Below are 27,443 nucleotides of genomic sequence, written 5' to 3'. Positions count from 1 at the left end.
CTTTTGTGTCTACTTGTAGTTTTATGTCTCCTTGTAGTCATTTTGTGTCTCGGTGGTGTTGTTTTGCCTGTGCTTGTAGTTATTTTCAGTCTGTTTGCAGTTCCTTTGCATCTCTGTGTTTTTTTTAGTTCTGTGTGTCTTTGTGCTCATTTCGAGTCTTTTTGGTTGGTATGTGTTAATGTTACATATGGCATATCGCAAGTGAAAGCCTGACACTTTGGGCCCATTCAGTAATCCACTCATGTCTTAGTCACATTTGTAGCCACATTTGGAACAATATTAAACAACATACCTAAACACAACTCAAATATGAAATACATGTAATTTATTTCAATATAAAATACCTGAAGTTGAAGTTTAAGGAATGACATTGCATAGTGAAACCGTCTTTGTAAAGCTGAACAGAGAAAACAACAAATGCAGTAAATAACCTTCTTCAAGTAGCAGTCTTGTTGTCTTCTCATTTAGAAAGACAGAAACAATTATGAACCATGTTATTAATTAATGATCTCTTATCGTCCAAATACACCCACACATGCATGTGCACTGACATGAAATAAGGTTTACAAAAGCAGTCAGTAGCAATCATCTGTCATCTCCCAGACATTAGCGCAAATTTAGATGGATGAAACAGCTGGACTGTGAAAGAACTGCGACTTAAAGGCTAATGATTAAAACAACAATTAAGAATAATGAAGAGCGTCTGCTCTGTTGCCTGTTATTTCAAAAAATAAACATTCACCACATCTCACTTTTGATTTATGCCCAGCACTGCGAGCACACTCACTTTGGATCTCGCAAATCTAAATCTGCAACGGCAGGCCCCAGTCTATCATGAGACAAAGACGGGGACAAAAGCTCCATTCAAATCGGCACTGTCCATTAACAGGGCATTTCCAGTGAGAAGAGGTCACATTCCTCCATCTTACAGCTAATAGCTGGCACTGAGCGATGGCAGAGCCCACTTCAGGCTTCGTTCTGCTTATTGGTTGTATAATGAGGATGACGGTTGAAGACCGTCCTGGAAGGGACTGCGAAGCATAATGAATGATTCTGTCTTATATCACTGCTTCACATCACATGAGATCATGTGAAAGTGGCTGTGTGAGGACATCAGCGCTTTGAGAGCTCACCCTGCATCCCATTACATGAAGTATTCTGGAAAAGAAAGGCAATTTGCAATCAAGTGAAAACAAGATAACACCGATAAACAGCATACATTACTGGTTTGTATCTTACATCAAAAGCCAGCGTGTTTAAAAGGCCCAATGTCATATTCGGTTACAGAATGTTGAGACGTGATTTCATACATTCATTTTGGCCATCTTCATTTGTAATTGCGCACGGCAAGGGCAGTGAGGACAGCTGAATCACACAGATAAGCATCTGTTTTTTCCCTCAAAAGACAAATCTATGGCAGTCTTTCAGAAAACCCAGAAGGTCATTTAACAACACTTAACGCCGTCTTGAAGATATTTCCAGAATCCTTAAAGACTCCTCTGCTCAAGTGCATTAAATAAATTCTGTACTCGGCACAAGACACACTACTGTTAGCACATTTAACCTGTCCTAAACTGAAAATCTGTGCCTTTATCCAAACAAAGGTGGACCTCTATCCTTGCTGTACTTGCCATGATTCAATGTTTCTGTGTCAATTTGTTAACTCAAGGGTGCCCCCCCTTAGAGGTAGTAGATAAATGCCATTGGCAGGTCCACTGTATCAAAATTATGTACACTTTGATTAATGGAAATGTCATTAGGAAGAGTTATGAGTGGGTTGCTGTGCTTTTTAAAGTGCTAAAACGTTCAAATAACCACACTCTCTAAGCTAGCTAGTTAGCCTCTGTGCTAAAATAACCTCCTGTTTTGTGGTGCAGTACTTGTCTCTCATTTACTGGCAACATTTCAAAACTGCCAGTGGCATTTATCTACTACATCTAAGAGAGGATGCCCTTGAGCCAACAACACAGACATCAACTTATGGCAACTATGGCGAGTGGAATTACATAGTACTGTTACGCTAGCAAGGGCGCCGGAAGTAGGGAGGTAAGAAGTAGAGAAGGGGCCATTACCCCCTACTTTACGCCCCTGGGCCACATTTATTTTAAGTAGCAGACTGCTGTGTTGCAGCTGGAGTGATCCCATTGCAAGATGATCTCGTTTTTATTGTGCATCAGAATACACAGTATATATTTTTTATCCAGATGGGCAGAAGAGTCTTTGAAGGTTCTGGAAAAACCTTCAAAACAGCGGTACAGTAAGTAATGTTAAATGACTGTCTGAAAGGTTGCCATGAATTTGCCTTTGAGAAAAAAACAGATGTTAACCTCTGTAACTCGAACAATAAGTAATGGTTGTGATAAATGAGAGAAACAAATGGGGGCGAAAGGACAGCTGAACTTCTATCATCACCTACGCTAATATTCAGCATTGTCAAAGGGCAAAGTTCACACCATCAGTCTGTTACGTGATGCTACAGGCTTTGACATGTCATCGTCTTCATCTGTCATTCAGCTGTTGTTCCTTTGAAGAAGCTGATCCAACAGTTTCTGCAATGAGAAAACAAAAACTCAGATTACTAAAACACTTGATGACTATAGATCACCAGTCTAGTCCTCACAAGAACCCCACGTGGCTCTTATTTCTTCCAGCTTCAGACGGGAATCAAACAGTCCTGCGCAACTTCACAGGAGAGAAGCCTCGTCCCTGTAGTCCTCTCACCCACACGTTCAGGTTCCCAGCTCCTCTTTCAGGATCCTGCTTGATCTCTGGCATCGCCCCTCTTCCCTGTGTTATCTGCCACAGCAGCGGTGTGGGCGGAGCAGCTGCGTGTGGGCACCCACGCTGCCTGCAGCTTCGGCTGAATGGTGGCACTGCACTGTAGCTCTCTCTGTCACTGAAGGGCCTTTTGTTTCACGGGGGAACACGGGCCTCATACACTCGGCACAATGAGACGGTTCACAGTTTCTCTCCATAATGAGAGAAAGGGTGGAGAGTGCAGTATGAAAGGGAGTGACTACAATTCCTCCAACAAATCTGACTCTGTTCTGGGTGATTATTATTGACCATGTATTCGAATTAAAGCAATAACATCCGTGCAGAAAATGCATCTGAAGCACACATTTTTGTAAGATAAGCTTTTCAAATGAAGCTCCCAGAGAAGTGCAAGAAAATAGCAAAAGTTTGGGAGCAACGACCTCTAGTGGCGTAATAAGCTCATTGTCCTGAAAGCAAAGAAGCTAAAGAAATCCCAACAACTTAAATATTCAATTTAACACGCTCCTTTTTAAAATAAACTGAATAGACATTTAATACAATCAGAACAGTAGAAAAAAAATCAAAGATTATTATTATTTATTTTATTTTATTTTATTTTATTTTATTTTATTTTATTTTATTTCATTTTATTTTTATTTTACTTCATTATAATTTTTGTCTTTTTCTAATCTTTTTTTCTCTCTTTCTTTGCTGGTATTTAAGTTAATAAATAAATACATAAATAAATTTTCACCTCTATGACAGACACACAATAAAAGTATGAATTTCTACTTCAAATATAACCGCAAAATTGCTTTATCAGAGCACTATATGAAAGGAGATAGAGACCCCAATCAATCTCTGTGTGCCAGAGAATAAACACCAGGCTCTGTTGTATATTATTTATTGTAATTTGTTATTCAGCCCACAAGGCCAACCTGTCTGCCTCAACAGAAAAGTACTCATGAATACGCTGTGCATCCCATCCACCTCCCCCTTGTGTCTGTGTTTCTAGGGTTTTTGTTTAAATATCCTTCAACCTCATGTTCTCCACAAAAAGTCTTTTCAGTTAATCATGATGGACTCAGTAGGCGATTTAAAGCCATTATTATCAACAGCTGCACTGCTGTGTAGAGAGGAAAAGGACATTGTTGGCCATTACTGAAAAATGTTTCACCTTTTGCAGGGTTTAATTGAGCTTGTAGGGGGAAGGTGTGTTATTACTTGCTCAATTGCCTGTGGGTCATATACACAATTAATGTTCTGTTCAGTGTCTCAAGTACTTGTTAACACTGTGGCGAGCTGTTTTGAGGTGATTTACTTTAATATTTTCAGGGATATGGTGATTCAGTGCATCATATATTTATTTGGAATAACTTCAGAGAGATCAAAACAGGCAGGTGAAATATTAAGAGATGACCACTGGAACATGTGAATAGGTCTGTTTGCATTAATTTAAGTTCATATTTTACCTCTTAATATACAGTTTTTTCATCCTTATGTATTAAGGTAGGGAAATCATCTTATTATACACTCTCTGTTAGTATCTAGAGGTGTGGACTCAAGTCGCATGAAGACACAAGACTCGGAACTTGACGTGGACTTGTGACTTCCCTTGGACTTCAGCCATTTGACATGAAAGTACTTGATACCTCGCCCAAAGAAAGTGCGCCATGAATCAATTCATTTTTCTCCATTTCCTGTCTCATCTAACATCAACACTATTTATTCCCAGCAAGTCAATACTTAATCCCCCGGATCCACTTCCTTTGAACCAACAGCATCCAATCAAGTCGCAGAACAGAACTGTAAAGAACTCAAGTTACGTAACTGAGAGCTGTTTGGAAAAACATGATACCAAAGATAGTTTGGTTCGCACACAAAAACTACGGTGGTTAACAAAAAAAAAGTTTAATTACAGGCAGAGATGCAATAAATTTCAACAAATTTGTTTAAACAAATAAATGCAAATCAAATTTTAAGGATTATTTTTTGGGACTTTTTTGCCTTTAATTACAAGATGGTTTCCAGTGGTGGAGAAGAAGGAGGGGGGACAGCATGTGAACTGGAATCAATCTAATGGTTGCTGCAGTAAGGACATTGCCTTTGTACATGGCGTGTCTACCCACTGAGCTAGTGGGCACCCCTAAATGAAAATTTTAAGAAGCATTCATGATTTTTTGTAATTTACTGTTAAAATGGCATCACATTTGGTGAAGAGTGCCTTATTACTTGTTCAGGACTCAAAACTCGAAGTTTAGGACTTGGAATTTGACATGTGAATCTGGACCTGGGATTTGCTTGTCTTAACTTAAGACTTGACTTGGGATTCAAGTACAAAGAAAAGCGGGATTTATATTCGTGCGACAGACCCCTATGCCGTAGCGTATGGCCGACGCCTACGCCATTGTAAGCATTTATACTTGTGCGGTGGTGTGTCTGTGTCACTCTGCAGTTACACCTCCAAAACACTAGTTGGCAATGGTGTAACTGAGAAGTGCTGTAAAGTTTAGTTGATTCAAAACACACATTAAACACACATTAAACATGGCTTAATAGAGACAATTTCAAACACAAGTACACAAATCACCTTCACTATAACTCGCAGCATTCACAGACAAACACTTGTCTTTATCTGGACACATTTTCCCCACAAATACAACATGCTAATGTTATTAGCACAAGCCTATGGCATTTTACATTGTATAAATTAGCTTAGTGGCTGGCGATCTCTTCCTCTTCTCATATGAAGCCAGGGACAACAGCAACATTTAACAAAGGTAACTTTACAAAATTTGGCTCCATTACAACTCACAAGGTTCACTGACAAAACAACTGTCTTATACTAAACACGTTTTCCACACAAATACAACATGCTAACGTTATTAGCACAAGCCTATGACATTTTACAGTGTATAAATTAGCCTAGCGACGAGCAGAGATTTCCTCTGCTCATATGAAGCCAGGATAAATCACACACAAGACTTGAAATGCTATTTTTGTGGAGGCTTTATTGTCTTCACAATTTATTGTTTCTTATCTATGAAATTAAAGTAAATAAAAGCTTTGTTTCCACTGAGGGAAATGGTTTCAGCTTACAGAAATAGACAGGAGGTCTGCGTCGCCACAACGTGTAGTTACAATTCTGGGGAGGTGCACGTCAGGCTACAGCGCAGAAGTATAAATCCGCCTTACCTGTGACTTGGCCCCACCACTGTCAGTATCATGCACTGTATTTAGATGTCTATTGCATCATTCTATACATAAATCCCCCAAATTTCACCTGAGGTGGCATTTTTAGAAAACTTTGGCATCTGTGCAAGACTTAAAAAATAAAGTGCTGTGGGTTTGAATGATGTTTGACCGCATGGTTAGTGAGGTTTATTATCTGTGTTATGAAAAGGACATGTGGAGATTACCTTTTTGAAAAGTTCAACCCGCTGCCTGTTGCTCAAACACGTCTCCCTCTTCTTCTCTTCCTCTTTATGCTTCTTCACCTCTGCAAGCGTACTGTAACAAAATGATCGTTTTCTATCTTTTATTATCGTTAGTAGAGTTGAGTAGAGAAAAAAATGTTAGTTTAGTGTTGATATATAGTGTATCTATTATCCAAAAAAAATTGACTATCATGAATTCAGTCGCATATAATCCTCTAATAAGAAACTTGTATTGTTAAATTCATGCATTACCTAAGGGTGGGATACAGTCATTCACTTTCCATGAACCACAATTTATATGTTATCAACTCTTTATCCTGTATAAATCCACAGGTTAACACCTCAGCCTAAAATGTCCTCCTAATCAATAGGTGGATCTGCCAGGAAGCAAAGTAAACAGGCGAGGCAAGGTAGGGGGGAAACATAATTAGAGCAAAAGCCTTGGCAGAGGAACAAAAGCGATATATTTTGTGTGGAGATGTCACTGATACAAGCTCTGCCTTCACACGTGAAAGCAGCGCAAGAGATAAGGATGCATCTGCCTGCAAAGAAGAAACATCTGACAGCGTGCCGAGGTAGAGATTGAGATGGAACTCACCGCTTAGATCTCAGCTGCATCTCTTTCCCAGTAATGGCTCTATCTCTGGGTTTGAAAAGGTTATCTGGAAACACGAGCATGTACGCACACACATACACACACACACACACACACACACACAATGCTGATTGAGTTGAAGGCTCAAAAGCATGGCAGTAAATCACTCTAGCTTTCCCTGGTGTTTGAAGAGAATGAGGCCTGCTCTCTTACAGAAAAGAAGGATCATATTGCAATCTCCCGAAAGAGCAGACAAGATTATTTTAAATAAGGGCATGAGTTCCAACTTTTCTACTAGCTTTGTAAGACATTTTATGAAATCTGATTTCACCATCATGCAAGAACTGTAAGTACCCACAAACATTTTACATGAACACTGGTGAAAAATGTGGTTTTCCCAGCTGTCATTGGCCCACCGGTGTATTTTCTTGTTATGGCCAGTAGAGGGCAGAGAGAGCTACAAAATCACTGCCACAAATCTTTAAATTCTTTATTGTTTACTGTGAAGCCTGGCACTCCGAATGAAAATCTCATCAGTCAGAACACTGCGTCGAGAGCTTAATGACATTTGAAGGTCACAGAAATAGTTTTTGCTGAAATCCAGCGCTGGCAATTATTCTGAAACCTTGTTATTCAATAGAGGAGCACTTGCATATACAATATATATGCAATACAGCCATTTGTTTCATATCTTACTTCAAGTGCCTTTTATTGTATTTAGTCACAGCTTAGCCTGGTGTGCCACTTCTCTATCTCATGTTCTCTCCTTCAGGTTATTTTCCCTTACAGCTGACCTAAAAATAGTTAAGATGTTACATCAGGCAGAAAATGTCCTTTAATTACATTTCAGATACTGGCCTGTTATGTGATCCCTCCTGAATGTAACATATCATTTTCTTTGTGCATTTTATTTATGTTTTATTCATTCATTTAGCTATGCAGTATGTGTATATTAATTCCTGTGCTGACTACCAGTACAGAATCTTAATGTGTTTACATGTCATTGAGAGGTTGTAGTGGATCACCCTGTCTGAAACTACTGCTAACTCAGTATTTTGGGTTTCAGTAGAGGATTTTGTGGATTGTGAGCACCTTTAAGCAAAACACAAATGTGAATATTATGTGTAGTTGAGCAAAATGTTACCTATCAGCAGCTTAAATCCCAAAATATTGGTCTTCAAAAACAACATGTATTGGCTGAAAACTACCCTCCCTTGCTCTTTGTTCTGTGTCTGTATGTGTGTGATTATGATGTGGCAAACAGCCACTGCAGCTGCAGTAGGACAATGGGCAGTACAGTGGATGAGAGAGGTGAGGGTGGCTGCTGGCACAGTACCATTGAGAGAGGCACACCGGGCACTTTGGGCTCTCCTCTGCCTGAGAGCAGCATCCGACCGTGGGTCTACCGAATCCGCCAGCTCCCTCCTCTCCTGCGCCCGTCGCTCCAGCTCTCGCAGTCTGCCCTGGGAACGACTGATGAAGTCAGGTCTGGACCTCTGCAGTGCGTCCTGCCAAAAGCAGAAACATATTGCTCTTCTTGACAAAACACTTAAGCCCAAATAACCATTTACAACTCCCCGCGCTCTAGAATATAGCTTTGGGGCACCCCGTGGACAGATCCAAAGCCAGTAAAAATGTGTCATTGGCTTTCACTGACATTGTAGTGTTCTTCAGTGGTTGCCAGCCTAGAGGTCAAAATCCCCAGCGTGGGTTAAAATAAAACTGAGGAGCCAGATAACTGACAACATAGGGATTAAAAAAAAACAAAAAACTCCGCTACTAAAAATATGTTTTCTCCATATATAGGCTGGTTACAGCCTAGTCGCCAAAATAAAATGTTGGCATTGTACGTTTCTGCAAACGACAGTTACGTTACATTTGTACATTTTATCCATACCATACAAATGTTTCTATGTGTGTCGCCTAAGTAAGATGCCTGCCAAGCTGCAGACAACTGCTGACCATGGTTTGAGATCAACAAAAAACAAAGCTGCTTGTGATTTAGCAAGTCGTCGTTGTTTTTCTAGCAGCTTTTTTGTAGCAAATATGTCGCTGTTTAACCAGCTGCTTTTTAGGCACCAAATATGGGTGTTTTGTAGCGACCTGTTGGTGATTTTCAGCAGCTTTTTAGACACCAAATGTAAGTGTTTTGTAGTGACCCTTCAATTTTCCAGTGGCTTTTTAGGCACCAAATATGGGTGTTTTGTAGTGACCCTTCGATTTTCCAGTGGCTTTTTAGGAACCAAATGTGGGTGTTTTGTAGCAACCTGTCACTGTTTTTCCAGTGGCTTTTTAGACACCAAATGTAAGTGTTTTGTAGTGACCCTTCGATTTTCCAGTGGCTTTTTAGGCACCAAATGTGGGTGTTTTGTAGCAACCTGTCACTGTTTTGCAGTGGCTTTTTAGACACCACATGTAAGTGTTTTGTAGCAACCTGTCACTGATTTTTCAGCGGCTTTCTGGCCACCAAACGTGGCTGTTTTGTAGCAACCTGTCACAGATTTTTCAGCGGCTTTCTGGCCACCAAACGTGGCTGTTTTGTAGCAACCTGTCACTGATTTTTCAGCTGCTTTCTGGCCATCAAATGCAAGTGTTTTGTGGTGACCTGTTGCTGTGTTTTCAGTGGCTTTTGAGGCACCAACATGGGTGTCTTGTATTGACCCACTCCTCTTTTTCAGTAGGGATAATGGCACAAAAAGCCATTGTTCCAGTGCTCTCAAAACCTGGTATTGCAAGCCAAAATATTATCTTTTACTAACCATAACCAAGTGTTTTTTGTGCCTAAACCTAACCACATGTTAACCACAGCATTGTTGAGACATAAAGTTTTTAACAATAATGTGAAAATGTAACGTATCCATGGTTTGTAGAAAGGAACAATGCCAACATTTTTTCTCGCAACTGGGTTGCAGGTGATACTGGTTGCAACACACTAACATAAGCTACTACAAATAGACACTGCATTGTTCTAAAAGGACACATCAATCTTCTATGGCATCTATTTGCTTAACATTCTCATTTGGAGAAGTACATTAAAACCCAAACCTTTTGTTTGATTGTGTTATTGACTAAAAATACCTCTGAACTCACCTGTAGAGAAATACTTTGAGGTGACCTTTCTGGGTCGAGGCTCAGAGGAACAAATGCTGCATGAGACTGGCTGGGACGCTGGATTGTTCTTTGATCAGGATGTGGCTTCACACATTTCCCCCCATCTGTCACTACCAAGGCAGAGTAAATCAAATAGTTTACGTCTCATTTAAACTTTCCATGGCTTCACATGCCTGGGCACAACAGCCCTCTGGGCCTGCCATGACATATTACTTCCTGGTATGAATCAAATAGGCACAGCATGTCAGCACCAAAGAATTTCACTGGATCTGTACTGATTCAATCAAATATGTTGCCCTGTAAACAAAGTGTTGAGCTTGTAGTATTTTCAGGTAATTGCAAACAAGATCAATGTTTTATAAGGTAAGAAATTATGATTACATAGGAAGGGAAGAGAGAAGTGATAATACCAGTATTTCCCCAGGGTGATGCAGCAGAGTCCTCCTCAGAATTGCCATTTGGTGTTTTCTTCTTACTGAGTTGTCTTTGGAGTTTGATATTTGCTATGATGGCAGCTGCATTGAGAGCAAGCACTTCCTCTTGAGACTGATGTGAGTGGGGATCTGAAAGGCGAGAGGACTTTGATGTAAGTGAAGAGTAAGTAAAACAGTGAGACTGGCTGTTGTTGATCTGCCATTTTGGCTGCTGTGCACCACAGGCAGATATTAACAGTATTTCATAATGTCCTGCCTCATTTGGAGGTTGACTGTATCAAACGTTGAATTTAAATTATGTTGCCTCAGGCCTCTGTAATTAATTGATGACACTCTTAATGAATGTGATTAAGGAATAATTAATAATTTCACACAGAGAAAAGACATCATGAATGAGGAAACACACATACTCAGCAGAATACTCCCTCCTCGTATTACTAATTCACCTGAATATTCAGCATGCCCAAACAATAGCTTAAGCTGACGGTTTCAGCCATTTTTCATAATCAAAATTCATTTTTGGTGTAAAGATTTTGACCACTTTCAGAACTGTAAAGCAAAAATATCGTGGAGCAAAAAAAGATAAACAAAATAGCATTAGTTTGGCCTTATATGACCCTTCATCTTACAAATTTGATTATTTAGCTAAAGCAGTGAAAGAACTTGCATCTTGATGTGCAATTTACTTGTAAAGACTTGTGATAAGACTTGGACTTTCACCAGAACACTTAAAACTGCTCTGCATTGCCTGGAGGCTTAAATGAATAAGGTTTGACATTTTGGGAAAACATTTATTCACTTTCTTGCCAAGAGTTGGATGAGAAGATTGTTACCTCTCTTATATTTGTCCATTAAAGATTAAGCTACTGCCAGGAGATGATTAGCTCAGCCCAGCATACAGACTGGCAGCAGGGGCAAACAGCTGGCCTGGGTTTATCCAAAGGTGAAAAATCTGCCCCCTAGCACCTCCAAAGCTCATCAGTTAACAGGTCTGATTGTCTCATCATCAACTTGAGGTTGTTTGGCAACCAGCAGTGGCACAAAGAAATAGTCAAGAACATTACCCATGTGAAACCACAGTCGTGTTTTCATTTTAGATTTTACTTAGGACTAAAAAAAACACCATGATGATGAAGATTTTTTTCTTTTTAGCTTTGGACGGAGCCAGGCTATCAGTTTCCCTGTCTTAATGCTAAGACAAGCCAACTGTCCCCTGCCTGTAACCTCAACAGATATGAGAGAGGTACAGATCTTGTGTAATTCTCAGTAAAAAAGCAAATTAGCTTATTTACCAAAATGTTGAACTGAGTCATAACCTTCATGACGACCTATTATCTTTTCCATATTTTTTTGTCATATAGATAATATTGCAGTGTTAGATGTTTATTAAACATGAGCAAAGTTTCAGATAGTAGGGTAAAATTTTGTCAAAGTAATCCCTGTGAGGAAAAAACCTCAGACTTCAGAATGCTTTGTTTTTAACGTTTTTCTACTTTTAAGGAAAGCTGAGATCAGCAATAGAGTTTCTTTATATGGTCATCTGCTCTAGGCACGTTACTGCAAGTGTTTACATTATGTGGCCTACACTGCTACATGTAGCTACATGCTAACATCAGGGAAACAAATGTTGGTTGCTGATGTGGGGCGGCAGTAACTCAGTACATGTCAGTCAATGGGGACTTGGGTTGGGAACCGGAGGGTCGCCTGTTCAAGTCCCCATCCGGACCAAAATATGGAGCGTGGACTGGTAGCTGGAGAGGTGCCAGTTCACCTCCTGGGCACTGCCGAGGTGCCCTTGAGCAGGGAACCGAACCCCCCAACCGCTCGGAGCACCTGTCATGGGCAGTCCCCCTCTGACATCTCTCCACTTAGTGCGTGTATAGGTCCTGTTTGTGCATGTGTGTGTTCGGACCTGTGTGTAAATGACAACAGAGTGAAAAAATTGAATTTCCCCTCGGGGATTAATAAAGTATATTAAATTAAAAATTAAATTAAATTAAAAAAAAATTTAATTTCTCCCCAGACTCAGATCATAGTCCTTCTGGAACATGTCCAGTTGTATTTAGAAGCTATTATTGGTGATTTTTACCAGGAGACATTGCTGCTATTAGCCATTACAGTCATTCCCCGGCTGCAAGTACACTGCTAACATCAGGGAAACATGTAATGTTGGTTGCAGATGATGTTAATTTCTCAATTTCGGATCATATCCCTTCTTAAACATATCTAGTTGTATTTAGAAGCTATTAATGGTGATTTTTACCAGGAGACATTGCCAGTGTTGCCAACTTAGCGACTTTGTCGCTATATTTAGCGACTTTTCAGACCCCTCTAGCGACTCTTTTTCAAAAAACCGACTAGCGACAAATCTAGCAACTTTTTCTGATGTTATTGGAGACTTCTGGAGACTCTGTCGTGAGAGCACGTATCGTTTCTATTCTTTTCAACGAGCAGCGGATGCTGCTGTGGGCTCCTCCCTTGCCCCAAAGCACTCAAAGGCCCAGTCCTCCCTCCCAGCAGCAGTCAGAGCAGGAGATGTTAACCCCTCCACGTCCAGACTTAATAACAACGTTATTCCTCTCTCCTACAGAAGCCATTACAATTACATGCGTATGGACAATTATGCAAATTAGGTGATGACGTCATTTAGCGACTTCTAGCAACTTTGAGGATAGCCAATAGCTACTTTTCTTACTGAGGGGTTGGCAACAGTGGACATTGCTGCTATTAGCCATTACAGTCATACCCCAGCTGCAAGTACACTGCTAATGTACATGTAGCTACATGCTGATATCAGAGAAACATGTAATCTTGGTTGCCAAGGTTATTAATATCTCCCTAATTTCGGAGCATATTCCTTCTGGAACATGTCCAGTTATATTTAGAAGCTATTAATGGTGATTTTCACCAGGAGAAGTTGCGGCTATTCTCTGTTACAGGCATTCCCCAGCTGCAAGTACACTGCTAATGTACACGTAGCTACATGCTAACTTCAGAGAAACGTAATCCTCATGGCCAATGTTATGAATTTCTCTCCAATTTCAGATCATATTCCTTCTGGAACATGTCCGGTTGTGTTTTAAAAGATATTAATGAGGATTTTTCCTGGGAAAATTGCTGCTATTCTCCATTACAGTCATTCCCCGGCTGCAAGTACACTGCTAATGTACATGTAGCTAGATGTTAACGTCAGGGAAACATGTAGCCTTGGTTTCTGATGTTGATTTGTACCCAGTTTCAGATCATAGTCTTGCTGGAATATGTTAGTTGTGTTTAGAAGCTTTTATTAGTGATTTTTCACCAACACTAACCAATCAAAGCGGACTGGGCTTTTTTGGGAAGGGGCTTAAAGGCGCTAAATGCAGCCCTCTCAGACAGAGGGTGAATACAGGTGTATCAGCACAGACAGGAAAAGGTATTTTTTGAACATTAAAGTATGTCATCATGTTCAAGTAGAAACCCGAAATACATGAATGATCCTGATAGTGTAATAGGCTCCACTTAACCTCGCTTTCCATACTACATGTAACCGTGAAACTAAGCCTTAATCTTAAAGTGCGGGTAGTTTAGTGAGACTGGATTTCAGCCCCCAGATGGCCAGTGAGTCCCCACATTGTGACTGAACAGAATTTTGTCCCCACAACATGATTACTACAAAGACACACACCTAAATGTAATAGCTAAGCTACATTGCAGGATGTGGATGCAAAAATTGATTCTAACACATCCTGATACTTTATTTTCACCATGTTTAGCAGCTTGTGATTTCTCTTCCTCCCCTGTGCTGTCAGTGAAAATGGGGACTAGAATAGATTATACATGCAAAGAGATGCGTGGGAAAATGAAAGAAGGTGAAAATGAGAAAGCATCTGTAGGTGCCAATGGGCCTCTGCGTCTCGGCAATGCTGTTTGACATCAGCGCACACATCTGGTATGATTGTCAATTGCACTCGAAGCAGCAGATAAATGAATCATCTCAATACAATCAAATAATGCCTATCAATAAGACATCAAAGGTGAAAGACAATATCAAACCTGAGAGTTTGGCCCCAGAACGCTGTGGAGTGTGTAATAACTTCAAGCTAGAACACGCAAATGGCACAGAGGAGGTGTATATTTAGACATCGCCATCCTTTGAAAATGGAGATCAGAGACAAAGGGAGCCTGTGTGCTGACAAGAAGACTGTCAGAGTGGGACAGAGAAACCTACCCGGGGCCTTGATGAGAGTTAGACAGGGGGGCGCTCTCCTCACCGCAATCTCTGGCGGCAGTCTCTCTTTCTGGCCTCCGTTTGGCTTAAGGGTGTCTGCCGCTCGCTGACCTGCTTCTTTCACTGCTGTTTGACTGCTGATGAAACTACTGTCAAAGTTCACAGGGTTGATATTGGTCTCTTGTGGAAGCCCAAAGCTCCATTTCCTGGCAGCCGGTTGTGTCACATTCTCTTTGCTCGGCTCAGTGTGTCCAAACATATTGCCATAGCAGCTCAGCGGTCTGTGCGGCCTGTCCGATCTCTGTCCAACAGCCTTTGGTGAAACCCCTGAGGGAACGGGTGCTGCTATGGCAGGGGGGTTGCTCACAAAAAGACTCAGTGTGGATCTGTGTAGTGTTCCACTGTTTTTCTCTGGGTCTGAGGTGGATGTGTTTGGTGTTACAGCAGAGTTTGAGGAATCCAGATGGTGATATGAAGGTGCTGCCTTGTGTTGCAAATGGTTTCCCTGACTCCACATGCTGTTTTCCTTGTACAGTCCCTCTGTGTAGCTGTGTCTGTACTCTGGGTGCCTCGTCCCAGATCCTGCCTTTGCTGGACTGTAGCTCTCTCTATGCTCTGTTACTTTGATGATGGTAGCCTTTCTTCTGTGGACCACTGTGTCCAAACCATGGCTAGTTGGTGGGGTCCCCTTTGTTTTTGTGCTTGGGACAGGGCTGGACATCATCCTTTGCTCTGTCACTTTGACTATAGTGGCCTTCCTCTGCACTGTGACCTGCCTGGAGTTTGGGTCCATGGACTGATGGGCTAGTGGCGGAGAAGGGGATTCACTGGAGCGGGAGGAGGGGTTGCAGGTGTCATAGCCGGGCAAACTGGCCGATCTGCTCACTTTCCTGGAGGAGATGGTGATGGAGGAGAAGCCGGCTTTGTTCTGAGGGATGAGTGTAGTTACAGCAGAGTTTGTTTGTATGTGCGAAGGCTGAGAGCTACTGTTTGTTGTACACAGCGGGGCTGTTGCCCTCAAGGGCTGAACACTGCCTGTCCTACGCAGAGGCGTATGTGACTTGTACGTATCTGTGCTGTTTGTCCCTTGAAGCAGAGTGCTTGGTTTGCAGGGTTCAGCGAAAGTTGTTCGATGCAGAGGAGTATGCTCGAGGGGGTCCGTGTTGGTTGTTTTCATTGGAGAAGACTTCCTGTTGGGGTCTAAGCTGGTCCCTGTGGGGAGCTCATTGGACTGACTGCCTCCAGGGAAAGCCGACACCCTGTTGGTATTCCAGACTCGCCTCAGAGCTTGCCAGCCCACAGGTCTGTCCCCTTCGTTAGCAGGAAAGCTTCGTTTTTCTGGCACCTACAGCATGTGGATAAAAGAGATTCTATGTGATAAAGATCCTTAATTATGCATGGAAACCCAGCCCACCCTTCTGTTGTTGCTAATGTCTCCTGCTAAATCTTTTTCCATTAATCAACACAATAAGACATATGCTGTACTTTTCATACTTGCCAATTTGAGCTTCCGTGTTCAAGAGGCAAATATAGAAAATGGAGCATAACCTCATTTAATACAGCATGATATATTGACAATATGACATCTCTCTAATACTACATTTCAACAACGGGTCAGCTGTCTTGTCTTTCTTCAGGGCTTTGCTGTTTATTCTTTAGTCAGATGACTCTCCCCATGCTTGACACAGTGAATGCCCCAGTAGCAATGGAAGCAGCAGCAGGCAGAGCCAGCACACAGCGTGACTTATCCCTCACAGAATCACAATGAGACTCTATCCTCAATTGAAACTGAGAGGCAAAAAGCAAAGATTCTGGTCCTTAGGCCACAGGATCAGTGGCGTTGCCAAGGGGTGGCCAGGAGGGGCCACGGCCACCCTGATACAAGTGCTGCCCATGAAAATAATCTAAAACAACTGGAGGCCCCTGTGTGGTGTTTTTGAACTTGAGTAGGCTTATTCCCAGTTAATGTTTTGTTTGTTACAATCAGTATACTCCTCTAAATGGAAGTTTGCCTTTCTAAGAAAAAGGACAAGCAGTTTGTTTGAAGAGTAATGAATACATAGAGATGCATAACACATTAAAACCGAATTGTAGTGGGACCCAAAATGGTAATGTATTGCATCGTCGTATCATGGAACTTTAAGCCTCTATAAAATGTAAACTGGTGAATTCTATAAAAATTCCACCCTGTTCAGTTGTCATGAGCGGGCAAATTAGCTAAAGAGACCCAAATCATTTTTTGTACCAGGCTGTAAACCTGTTTATTTCTGCTGTAAGTTCAGGCTTTTTAACATGAGAGTCTGTGCCAGGGGTAGGCAATCTGCAGCTCAGGAGCCACATGCGAGTCTTTAGCCTTTCTCCAGTGGCTTCCTGTGGCTTTGACAAAAAATGTATATGTAAATGAATGAGTTATTTTTTTATTGTTATTATTATTATTATTATTATTTTAATTTTCACTTATCATTGTTGTACCCCTGATTCTTACATTTTCCAATTGTACAAATGTGTAGCCTTCACTCTGAATAACAAAAAAAAAGTTTTAACATTTTGTCAACTATGTCCATCATACATCTACCGCCTTGCGCCTTTTCCTAAAATTTGCTGAATCTCAATAGCAATGGCTAAGCTTGAGTCTCCTTAGTGAGGCTATCTATTGATTCGTCTCAGAGGAAAATAGAGTATGTGAATTAGAGATTTGTGCTTATGTTTGAGACATTTCAACCAGCCCTGCTTTTGCAAGAACATTTGTGACTGTCAACAAAACACCATTTACCAAATGTGAAGAAAATAGTGGTTCAGAACAATAGTAAATAGAATGTACTGTATGTATACTGATATATTTCTTTTCTTTTTTAAATTGTTTTGCCTTTAATTGATAGGATAGTGAAGTGTGAAGGGGGGAGAGAGAGACATGCAGCAAAGGGCCTCAGGCTGGACTCAAACCCAGGCCGCTGTGGCAACAGCCTTATACATGGGGCGCCTGCTCTACCACTAAGCCACCGACGCCCCACACTGATATATTTCTTATATTAAGATCAAAGTCATATGTACACAAAGTCACTCATTAAATAACTTGAGATTATGACAGTTAGACGGTGGTAATCTAGGCTGCAGACTATTTACTCTACTTAGACCACTTAAATCTTGTATAAGGCAACAATTAGACATTGTTTGTCATCTGTACAAATGTCTAATTTTGCATAGTTCTGGATAATTGCTGCAGCAGACAGGCAGCAGACAGACACTGACATCTGTGCTGATAATGGTCCATAAAGCAAAGGAGTCTGCCATCAGCCAGTTGCCTTTGTGTTGATCATAAGTCACTTCTCTCCTTTTTTTTCCATTTCAGTGACTACTCTGCATTCTGATGAGGCACTGAAGCTTCGACCTGCTATATATTTTTTTTCTCCTATTTGTTGAGTCTCTATTTTAAGTTCCACAGTCTTTCATTTTGTTTTTTTAAAACTTTAATTCCACAATCTCAAAAGTTTTTTTCAATCTCTGATCCCATGGACTGTTCTATCTTAATTAGTGTTGTTTCCTTCAGCTTTTAAGGGAATGGCTTGTGAACATGAGGGATTGTTTCATGGCATTTCTTCATGTAAATGTGACTTTCTTGTCGCATAAATGAAGGGTCAGAATGTGTAGGAGGCAAGCGGGAAAAAAAACTAAATGAAAATGAAAATGAATAACTTTCCTCTGTTTGTAAGAACATTTAAATACCTTCTTAGTAGGAGTGAATTTCGAGCTTTTTAAACAAAGTGTTGATAAATGAGGCCTTTGGCATGTCTATTATTATTAGTATCCCACCCAGCGAACACTGAATCACTACATTTATCACTGTTATAAACTGGAGACACTGGCCCTAAACTTCAGGAAGCAAAACACAAGTATATCACTAGGAATACAAGACTTAAAGGAACAGTCTGTAAGATCGCAACCAGCTGAAACTTCTCACGGTTAGAATGTCTTCAGTGTTCATTGTTCAGGAGGTTTTTACCACAGAAGTCTCTTCCTCTACAAAATAAATGGACCCATGATTAAAACCAGTAAAAACACTGAATAAGGAAGTTTCACGTTACAAAACATTGTTTCTCCTAAGTTTTTGGCACTTTGTAGTCACCTTTTTTTTCTGTGATAACTAAGGGCCTGTTGATATGGTTCCGTATATTTCTGAAAACGGGTATTTATCGTTGCGTTTACACGTAACCGGTGTTTTTCCCAACAAAAACGGAGATTTTAAAAAAAGTTTTTAAAAATATCCATTTCTATGGAGACGTGTAAACAGGATAGACGGAGATTTTGGAAAACGATGACGTTGCAACCCAGTTCGCGCATGCCCATTAGGCGCAGGCCCATTGCTAGCACTTTTGGGACTACTTACGAGCTTACAAATGAATTTAGCACTGCTGCATCAACATCACCGCTACATCAGCGAACAAAGGCGTCTACTGTGCCCAATATTAGTAAGTGAATAGCAGCTAACTATGCTACATAAGGTTAAAATGTAGTTTATCATAGGGTGACCATATTTTGATTTCCAAAAAAGAGGACACTCAGCCCGGCCACGACATAGCCTACTTAAATGATACTCGCAGTTTACTCAAAGATGCCTTATAATTTTAATATATTTAAAATTTATATGTATGGATAGAAAATTCAGTTATATTACAAAATAATATCTCTCAAAGAAATTCAGATAGGCCCCAGGAGGGGACACATACACACACTAGAGTGTGGCGATCCGAGCCCGACGGTACCCGACGGGTCGGGCGGGTTTGGTCAAAAATGTAGCTATAAATTGTATTCAGGCTCGGGGCGGATTCGGTCAGCTTTCGGTGAAAATGTAGTGTAAAAATAAATAAAATCCTATTGTCTGTCCTGTTTATTGCTTGGGCACTGTTATTTATGTGACAACACCTGAACATAACACACACACACACACATTGGCTGTTTGTTTCTACCTCTCCCCTTGCTGGAAGTCTCAGACCTCCAGCCGCCCGCCTCCGCCTTGATTAAACGCTGAAAATAAAAAAAAGAGGGAGACAGGTTTTTCCTATTTTATCTTATTTTGTTTTATTTCTCCCTCTCCTCTCGCGGGAAGCGTCGGACCTCCCGTCTCAAACACGGAGGTCTCCCTCTATGCTGAGCACCCACGGCACACGCCCGGCCTGTTAAATAGCCTGTAACCACTGTGTGACACAAACTCAGTGCTTTGGTCATTAAATAATGTCGGGCTCGGTTCGGGTTCGGACAGAAATATGCGGCCCATGCCGCACTCTAACACACACACACACACATGGAAAACCGGACATTATCATCAGTTTATAAAAAACCCCCGGACGCCCCGGACGGGACGTGAAAAGTGGACATGTCCGGGGAAAAGAGGACGTTTGGTCAGCCTAGTTTATCATTGTTTTTATCACTAGCGCCAAGAGGAAAACAAATCACTGTGCATGCACTTAACATTTTTCTATGGTGTTTGACATATGGCGTATCGCTAATTGCAGAAAAAAACTGCTGTTTTAGCGTTTACTTGTCAGCAGGGATATCGTTTTCACAACTGATCGTGTAAACCCAGAATTTTTTTTATACGGGATATATAAAAACCCGTTTTTATTTGTATCGGTATCCGTGTAAACAAGGCCTAAAGTTCCATACATTCTAGCAGTTTTAACCACAAGCCGAAATATCCGCAGAGGTCTCCTCCTCTCTAAAACAAATGGACCCAGTGATTAAAACCAGTAAAAACACTCAATGAATGCAAAAACACAGTGTTTGGTTTGTCTGTTTTAGGCTACTGTAGAAACATGGGAGTGCAACATGGCGTAACTGTAGACGCGGACCAGCTCCCTATGTAGATATAAAAAGTTCACTCTACGGTAACAAAAACACACAGTAATGAAATCATACTTACTATATTATACTAATTTCTGCCAGTTTATCCCCCTAAATCCTACACACTGGATTTTAACGTCATGTCAGTTCCCAGACAGACTTACTATGTACTCCCCATGATACACAGACCCACTGATAACCATCGTCTCCTCAACTCAATGTGAAAAAAATGAAAAGTAATCATACCAGAGGCGTTCTCAGTTACCTGTTTAACACTGGGAGAGCCTTGATCGGGTATCTGCCATGTCTTAACACCCAAAGCACTTGGACTGGTGTGGCTTCTCTCCACCTCTCCATCTATGTATGAAGGCAAAACAAATGATCACATGTCACATTCCTCACAAGACATGCCGCCCACCCCCCTTTCTCTTCCTCTTTTACACACACACACACACACAACTCCTCTGACTGTGTGGCAATGTTGACACTGTCAATAATTGACGTTGGCACTGTAAAGTGAATCCAGCACCACCCTGGAGCCACTTCTCTGCTTCCTCAGGAGACACAACGACTTGACTGGCCTGCCTCTCAGCCCTGACTGATACTCTATTGCCACCCTGACTGCCTGCCTGGCTGCATTTCCACCTGCTGCTGTTACCATGGCGACTGGCTCTCTCTTTGGGATAACCCTTGAATGCTGTGTGGATAATCTGTGGTGTTTTTCATTTTAAGGGAAAAAAACAAGAGACAAGGTGACAATCGCACCACTTTGCAAATGTGATTACATTCGGAAAACAAAGGATTGTCTTTAGAGGTGTTCTGGTCTTTCTGCCGTCATTATAATGTCTCATTTCTTGCTGTTATAAAGGGCCCCACACAAACGTGTGCCCCCCCACCGAAGGAGCCTCTCTCATTACCTCCACAGCTGAGCTCAAATGACCATTTTTTCTGAATCAACAGCAGTTTAATATCCCACAGGAAAATAAAGAAGCAAGGCCATATGGCAAATGCCCTCTGAAGTCCCCACCCCCCCAATTTATTCCCCATCCTCGTGAGTTTTATCTAAATAGTACGTGTGAGCAGGGTGGAAATTGGCCAGTCTGTCTAAACACGACGGCCCTTGGAGCACAAGATCCAATTTTATTATCATTTGCTCATTAACATCAGGCCATTTTAAGTTTGTTAAATGTGATTTTTGTGGAGGGAGAGGGTACTAAGTGTCTGCAATAAGACCCAGAGTCTGATTAAAACTACTTCGGCAAGGGTTGTCAGCAACATCCAGAAAGAGGGAGAAAGAGAATGAGAACGAGGTGGGATAATTTGCTAGCTGGAGTGTAACCGAGTCAGTTCTTGTTGGAATAATTGCGGCTGGAATTTCTGATAGTTTCATTTGGTTGCGGGTGTGGAATTGTGGATTTAAATGTACTGATGGCTGAGCGAAAGCGACTAGCATCGAAACAAGACATATTGGGAAGCAGTCCTGCATGGAGATTCTTGTTTCTTGTTGATCATCTGTCTTCGACTCATTGCTGGGATTTCAGCCGTGGCCAATTTGTTGTGTACATGCACCTGCACGGAATTATAATTCTCTGTGAAGTAACTGAAAATATGAATATTTAACTGATATTATAGACCATATGGAGATTTATCATAGTCTAACATGACATGATTATACTTGACATTATACCAACACTAGCTTTTCTTTTTGCATATTGCTTATAACTATCAATGATTTTTTTTTTTTTAAATAAGGTTTATGGCGCTTAAAGGCACAGTTCATCCCAAAAGCAAAAGCACATATTTTTCCTCTTACCTGTAGTGCTATTTATCAGTCTAGATTGTTTTGGTGTGAGTTGCTGAGTGTTGGAAATATCATCTGTTGAGATGTCTGCCCTCTCTTGAATATAATGGAACTAGATGGCACTCAGCTTGTGGTGCTCAAAGCGCCAAAACAAAAACAATAATCCACAGACCTTGCTGTGAGCAGTTTTCTGTTGGAACCATTTTGTGCTGAACTACACCTGCCAACCATATCGCTGCACAGAGGGAAGTGTAGTTCACTTAGCACCACTGTCACAAACATAAGCCCTTTGCTAGCAAATAGTGCAGACGCATGCAATTAGTCATCGATTAAACGATTAAAGGTCCACCCCCTTGCTAGTCGGCACCAGGAATATTAGTCGGTTATGGTTATGGTCATGTGCAAGGCTGCTTAACTGTCATGCAGCCACCCGCCACTAGTGGGTGCTACAGAGCCGTCAAACAGCAGTCCCCTTCCCCACGGTAATGCTCGAGTAGAATAGAATTTTAAAATAGCACGATGGGAAATAAGAGACATGACCTCTCACAAAACTAGCGTGGCTTGGCAGTACTTTGATTTAGAAAATGAACACAAGGTAGCATGTAGGCTGTGTTAGAAAAGACTGGCATATAATCACTTGACTGGAGCAATGCGCAACCACATTCAACTCAACGCATTTAAAATCCGACATGGTTGTTGAGGATTGTTATTAAAGACTTCAAAGGACTCTTAATGTTTTGGGACAATGTTTCAAATACTTAACAATAAAATATGCTAAATGTTGACTGTTTTCTGAGTGTTTTCCTCTTTTTAGACTAGACCACTAGTCTTAATTAAAATTTTAAAAGAGGGTGGGACATGCAGCAAAGTGCTTAAAGTAAAGTTGTGTAGGTTAGGTTTAGGAAAAGAAACCCAGAGACAACGTACCTCAAAATGACTCTAAGTTCACTTAGTTCCATGTTGTACTGAACAAAGGTCTCCAAGGGGAAAGTCCTGTGACCCATGCACCACCCCAACCTGCCTCCATACGCAGACTTTTGCTTTTTATACTACTTCCTTCAGTGCATTGGTCATGTGATCACAGCCTTCCTGATTGCATGGGTTATACACACAGGTATACATACAGAAGGTAAATGAGGACAGCCTGCTTGAGTAACCAGGTCATGATTTCTGTAAAGAGACATTGCTGTTGAGTTTTTCAAATGCATTTTTTGGCGCTTTATGCACCATAAGCCGAGTGCCATCTAGTCCCATTATGTTTGAGAGAGGGCAGACATCTCTACGGCCGATATCTCCAACCCTCTGCAACTCACATCAAAGTAATCTCTATAGCTAAACAGCACTACAGGTAAGAGGAAAAATATGTATTTTTTATTTTGGGGTGAACTGTTTCTTTAAAACACCTGCCCTTTCTATCAAAATTCCCTGCTGCTGTGGACAGATTGCTTTGATTTCTGCAAGCCGCCCGAACTTAGCCAGGATAATCTATGTATAAACAAGGACAGGGTTGAAAGATCAAACCTCAGATCAAACCCAGCGAGTGTGGGGCTGCCATGTTCAAAGATTAACAGGGCTCCTTTTCCAATCAGTCTGCATCTCTCCTTATCATTCTGCCTCCCCCTCTCCCTCTCCTTCTCTTTTCGTCCCCGTTTCAAGCCTAATAACGTCTATTTCCTTTACCTGCAATCCTGCCAGAATACTGTGGCACAACAGTCGGGACCAGTTGTACTTGAAATTGACTTTGTTTTGCAGGGGTTGTTTAAAGTGTTCATACACTCTGTCAGTGTGGAGCGTTTGAAAGAGGGCAGGGGCAACACTGCTGCAAGGAGCTGATTAGAGGCAGGTAAACTGTGTGGCAAGTCAGCCCTGAAATAAGCTTTTGTTCTCCCTCTGGCTAACCCGGCCCCTGCAGTTACCCCACGGTTATATTTGTTCTAGCACTGATCAGGCACTAAACATCAATTGAAACAGAAGCTTTGTGTGTTTCAGGGAATCTTCTGTTGTGTCTCATGTTTTTAATTTTGGTTTTACGCATTTGCTTTAAGGTACAACTCTTACATAATGATCACTCTTGCATAAATGTGCATTTGTTGTGAGGTAAAAACCCAGCAGTTATACAAGTAATTGTACACTGATACAGCAAATTGCACGTCAGTACTTACCCTGGTGCCTGTTGGCTGTTGCTCGATTCTTCTGAAATGTTGGAGTGATGGCTTGTTTCAGTTTCACCTGTAACAAAGAAGTAATTTTACACAAAAGGTACCTTTGCTTCAATTTTACCTGGCTTAAAAAGTGGATTTTTCTTTGGTAGAAGCATCTGATACATTTACAATAATAGTCTAATACTTTGGGAGAAACATGTACTTGCTTAGAGTTAGATGAGAAGATCGATATCACTCCCACACTTGAGAGTGGCATCAATCTTCTCATGTAAAGCTCAGCAAAGAAAGCGATAAGCATATTCCCCCCAAAAAACTATTCTTTTAAGAGTCATCTTTTAGAACTAGGGCTCATAAATATCAGTTAAAAGAATTTTTAATAGAAGTTACTGTATAAAATACAAAAAAATCTCAACAATGACTTCACATAATGTTCTTTTTTTCAGTGAAGAGTCACAAGGGAAGGGATGTGCTTTGTGCATCAATTCAGCTGAATCTCTGGTTCAGCACAGCAACTTATTGATTTTGAAGTCACATTATCAGTTCACTGGGTAATACTCCCATTGAATTTTCTCTGTACATTGACTTGCATCCTCTCAGGGCACAAAGCTCAATCTCTGCCGCCACAGCTCCAAATGAGTCGTAAACCTTTCGAGAATGCGTGGAGTTCCTGCAGAGTAAGCTGTTTTCAAAGGATGCCGGAGCTCTGCCTTCTCCCCGGGTAACAGAGACTTGACTACAAATGGCTCTCTGTGGCACTCTGTGTGTTTTAGTCTGCCTTGCCTGGCACTACACGCACCATCACCTCCATTACACAGCACTTTACCTTCAGACTCGCGGAGCTTACACTGTCTCACTAACAAGTCAGAATCAGAGTCACACAGCCTGAGAGGATGTCAGTGCCAAATCCAGGGTAAATCAGTCCAGAGTCTTTGCAAAGGCTTGCTTTAACAGGTTGATACCCTAAAGCACAGACACATATGTGATACTGGGAGGCTTCTCTGAGAGAAGAATTCTTCACACTCCAAAATAAATCTCCCATTCGAGTAGTGAGTAGGGGTGTATGAAAATATCAAAATAGCAATGTTACATTTGTGATACTGTATTAATAATCAAAAACACTGCATCAATTTTTTGTTAATGATTTACATGCAAAGATTTGTGGCAGTTTGTCATGTTGTGTTGCATTTTAACCCCCAACCTCTAGATAGTAGTGTTGTAATTTATCTTCAGCCAAAAACTGCAGTTCTTTGAATGACTACTTGAGGCTGGCTCCAAAAGCAAATCAATCCCCATAGACAACCATGTAAAAACACTTTACAGCATATATGAACATGCTCATAGCCTGGTACCAAAAACATAAACAAACCCAGTTATGGTCTCTATAGCTAATTTCCCCGGTCGTGACAGCTGTACATGGGGTGAATTTTTATATAACTCACCCATTTCAATGTAATGAAGGCTTAAAGTTATGCATAATTAAGGGTGTGGCCACTTTGAGTGACAGATGGGTGCTGTCTGTTGACAAGACACTACCACTGTGACAAAGTTGGTTAGGTAACATAACCATGGCGTAATTTCAGATTTGCAGATAGGCGTAGCCATAGCTGTCGCTATTTCAGTGTGTTGTCAGTTTGTTAATTTTAACTGTAATGTTTTGGTTGTCTAAAAAAGTCTTGTTCAGCGTTTGGTTGTACTAAAAGACCCTTGCAGACCCTGGAAATTACATACATTACATTTTGTTTTAATGGTTCTAAGCCTGTTTTCACTGGTGAAAATTAGCATTAGCATTATCACTGTTAAACCACAGCTGTAAATGTACCCTGCTAACTAAGCTAGCAGTTAGCATTAGGGTTATCTCTACTATGGTCACTTTTGGCTCAAAAAATCCAAGATGGCGATGGCCAAAATGCTGCAAAACTGTTGAAAACCTTCTAAATATATGCTTCATACTTTGTTAGGTGTAATGTGTTTTACCTGACTAGCAGAGTGGTCCAAAACCTGGTTTTGGTTGCAAGCATCATCTACTATCATCACTCTCCTTTGGATCGGCAGCCATCCAATTTTGACTGGAGCAATATTACTGAGTTGAGCCTGCTCCTTCCTTGGGACCTGCATCATGTGAGCTCTCTCCCAGCTTCCTCTGCGTTCTGGGGGAGACAGAAACCCAGTATGGAGGGACTCCTGGCTGCCCGGCGAACTCTCACACAGGCTGGGACTCCCACATGAAGATGAACCCCTGCTGAAGGAGGGAGTCCCCGGCTGTCTCCAGGCACGTCCAGTTGGCTCTCTGTGGAGAGCAGGCATGGACGTTGTCCGATCACTGAAAGCTGGAACCTGATTATGTACTGGGGCTCTGAGAAGTTCGCTCTCTATCCTCTGCAGGTGCTCCAGCCAGCCGTCCAGCTGGCGCCCTTCAATGGCACTCTGGGGCCGAGGTGCTCGTGGGGGGCGAGAAACACGGGTCAGAACTTCCCCTTCTGGTATCAAGCTCTCCCAGTGGGACTCATCTCCTGATCTCCTCCAGCTCGGAGCTCTTCGTAGGTGGGCAGCTGGCCTGCGGAGAGTCATCCCTCTGGAGCTCAGGTAACCACTCACAGCTCTCGAGTTTCAGCCCACAATAAAGGCCCTTTACAGTGGAGGTATTATGAGACTCCCCTGGCTCAACTGGACTTCTTACCATGAGGCATGCCAGAAATGTACTGCAAGGAATTAGTAGCCACAAGAATGCTGGAGGTCATCGTTGTTAGGAATCTGTTATAAAAAGGTATCAGAATAGCGAGGATAACAAGGAGAAATCAGTGTAAATAATTCAAGATCATGAGACAAACAACAGTTTCATGCTTTCATTACACCACTCCACAGTGCTGCTGATACTATTACTTACCAAACCATTCTTTTTCACTTGCTTCCAACTCCTCTGTCCTTGGTGTTTAGGAAGTAAACACTCTCTGTCTTGATATAAACTAGGTGCTAGTGGGTACTGTCTCCAGTAAGGCATGTAGCAATGTGAGGGATGCTCTGACAAACAAAAGAGTTACTGAGCACAAGAGCTGAACATCCAATAGAGAGAGGGAGATGGACAGAGACAGAAGGGTGGG

General features: G+C 41.5%; 1 protein-coding gene across 1 annotated transcript; it reads right to left on the bottom strand.

Moving 5' to 3' along the window:
• Positions 1–350: 350 nt before the first annotated feature.
• Positions 351–27,347, bottom strand: c13h10orf90 (chromosome 13 C10orf90 homolog). The gene is made up of 11 exons (XM_050059207.1): positions 27,230–27,347; positions 26,320–27,096; positions 24,346–24,412; positions 20,648–20,739; positions 14,545–15,889; positions 10,311–10,463; positions 9,880–10,010; positions 8,126–8,297; positions 6,793–6,856; positions 6,177–6,267; positions 351–2,549 (listed from the first exon to the last, which is right to left on the bottom strand). The coding sequence occupies exons 2-11, from the start codon at positions 26,911–26,913 to the stop codon at positions 2,511–2,513; spliced, it is 2,748 nt and encodes a 915-aa protein (XP_049915164.1). The 5' UTR covers positions 26,914–27,096; positions 27,230–27,347; the 3' UTR covers positions 351–2,510.
• Between the last annotated feature and the right edge of the window lie 96 nt (positions 27,348–27,443).

Source organism: Epinephelus moara, chromosome 13 (genome assembly GCF_006386435.1).
Source record: "Epinephelus moara isolate mb chromosome 13, YSFRI_EMoa_1.0, whole genome shotgun sequence".
Taxonomy (NCBI): Eukaryota; Metazoa; Chordata; class Actinopteri; order Perciformes; family Serranidae; genus Epinephelus; species Epinephelus moara.
The sequence above is the reverse complement of the archived record's forward strand: the minus strand, read 5'-3'. Positions and strand labels throughout refer to the sequence as shown.

What these genes read in the sequence shown, in the direction of transcription:
- c13h10orf90 (XM_050059207.1), bottom strand. Translation starts at nt 26,913, where the DNA reads ATGACTCTCCGCAGGCCAGCTGCCCACCTACGAAGAGCTCCGAGCTGG. An exon ending in GCTCTCCCAGTGTTAAACAG is followed by an intron (nt 15,890 to 20,647) that starts GTAACTGAGAAC and finishes CACATGCTGTAG; the next exon opens with GTGCCAGAAAAACGAAGCTT. An exon ending in CCGGTGTGCCTCTCTCAATG is followed by an intron (nt 6,857 to 8,125) that starts GTACTGTGCCAG and finishes TCGTGTTTCCAG; the next exon opens with ATAACCTTTTCAAACCCAGA.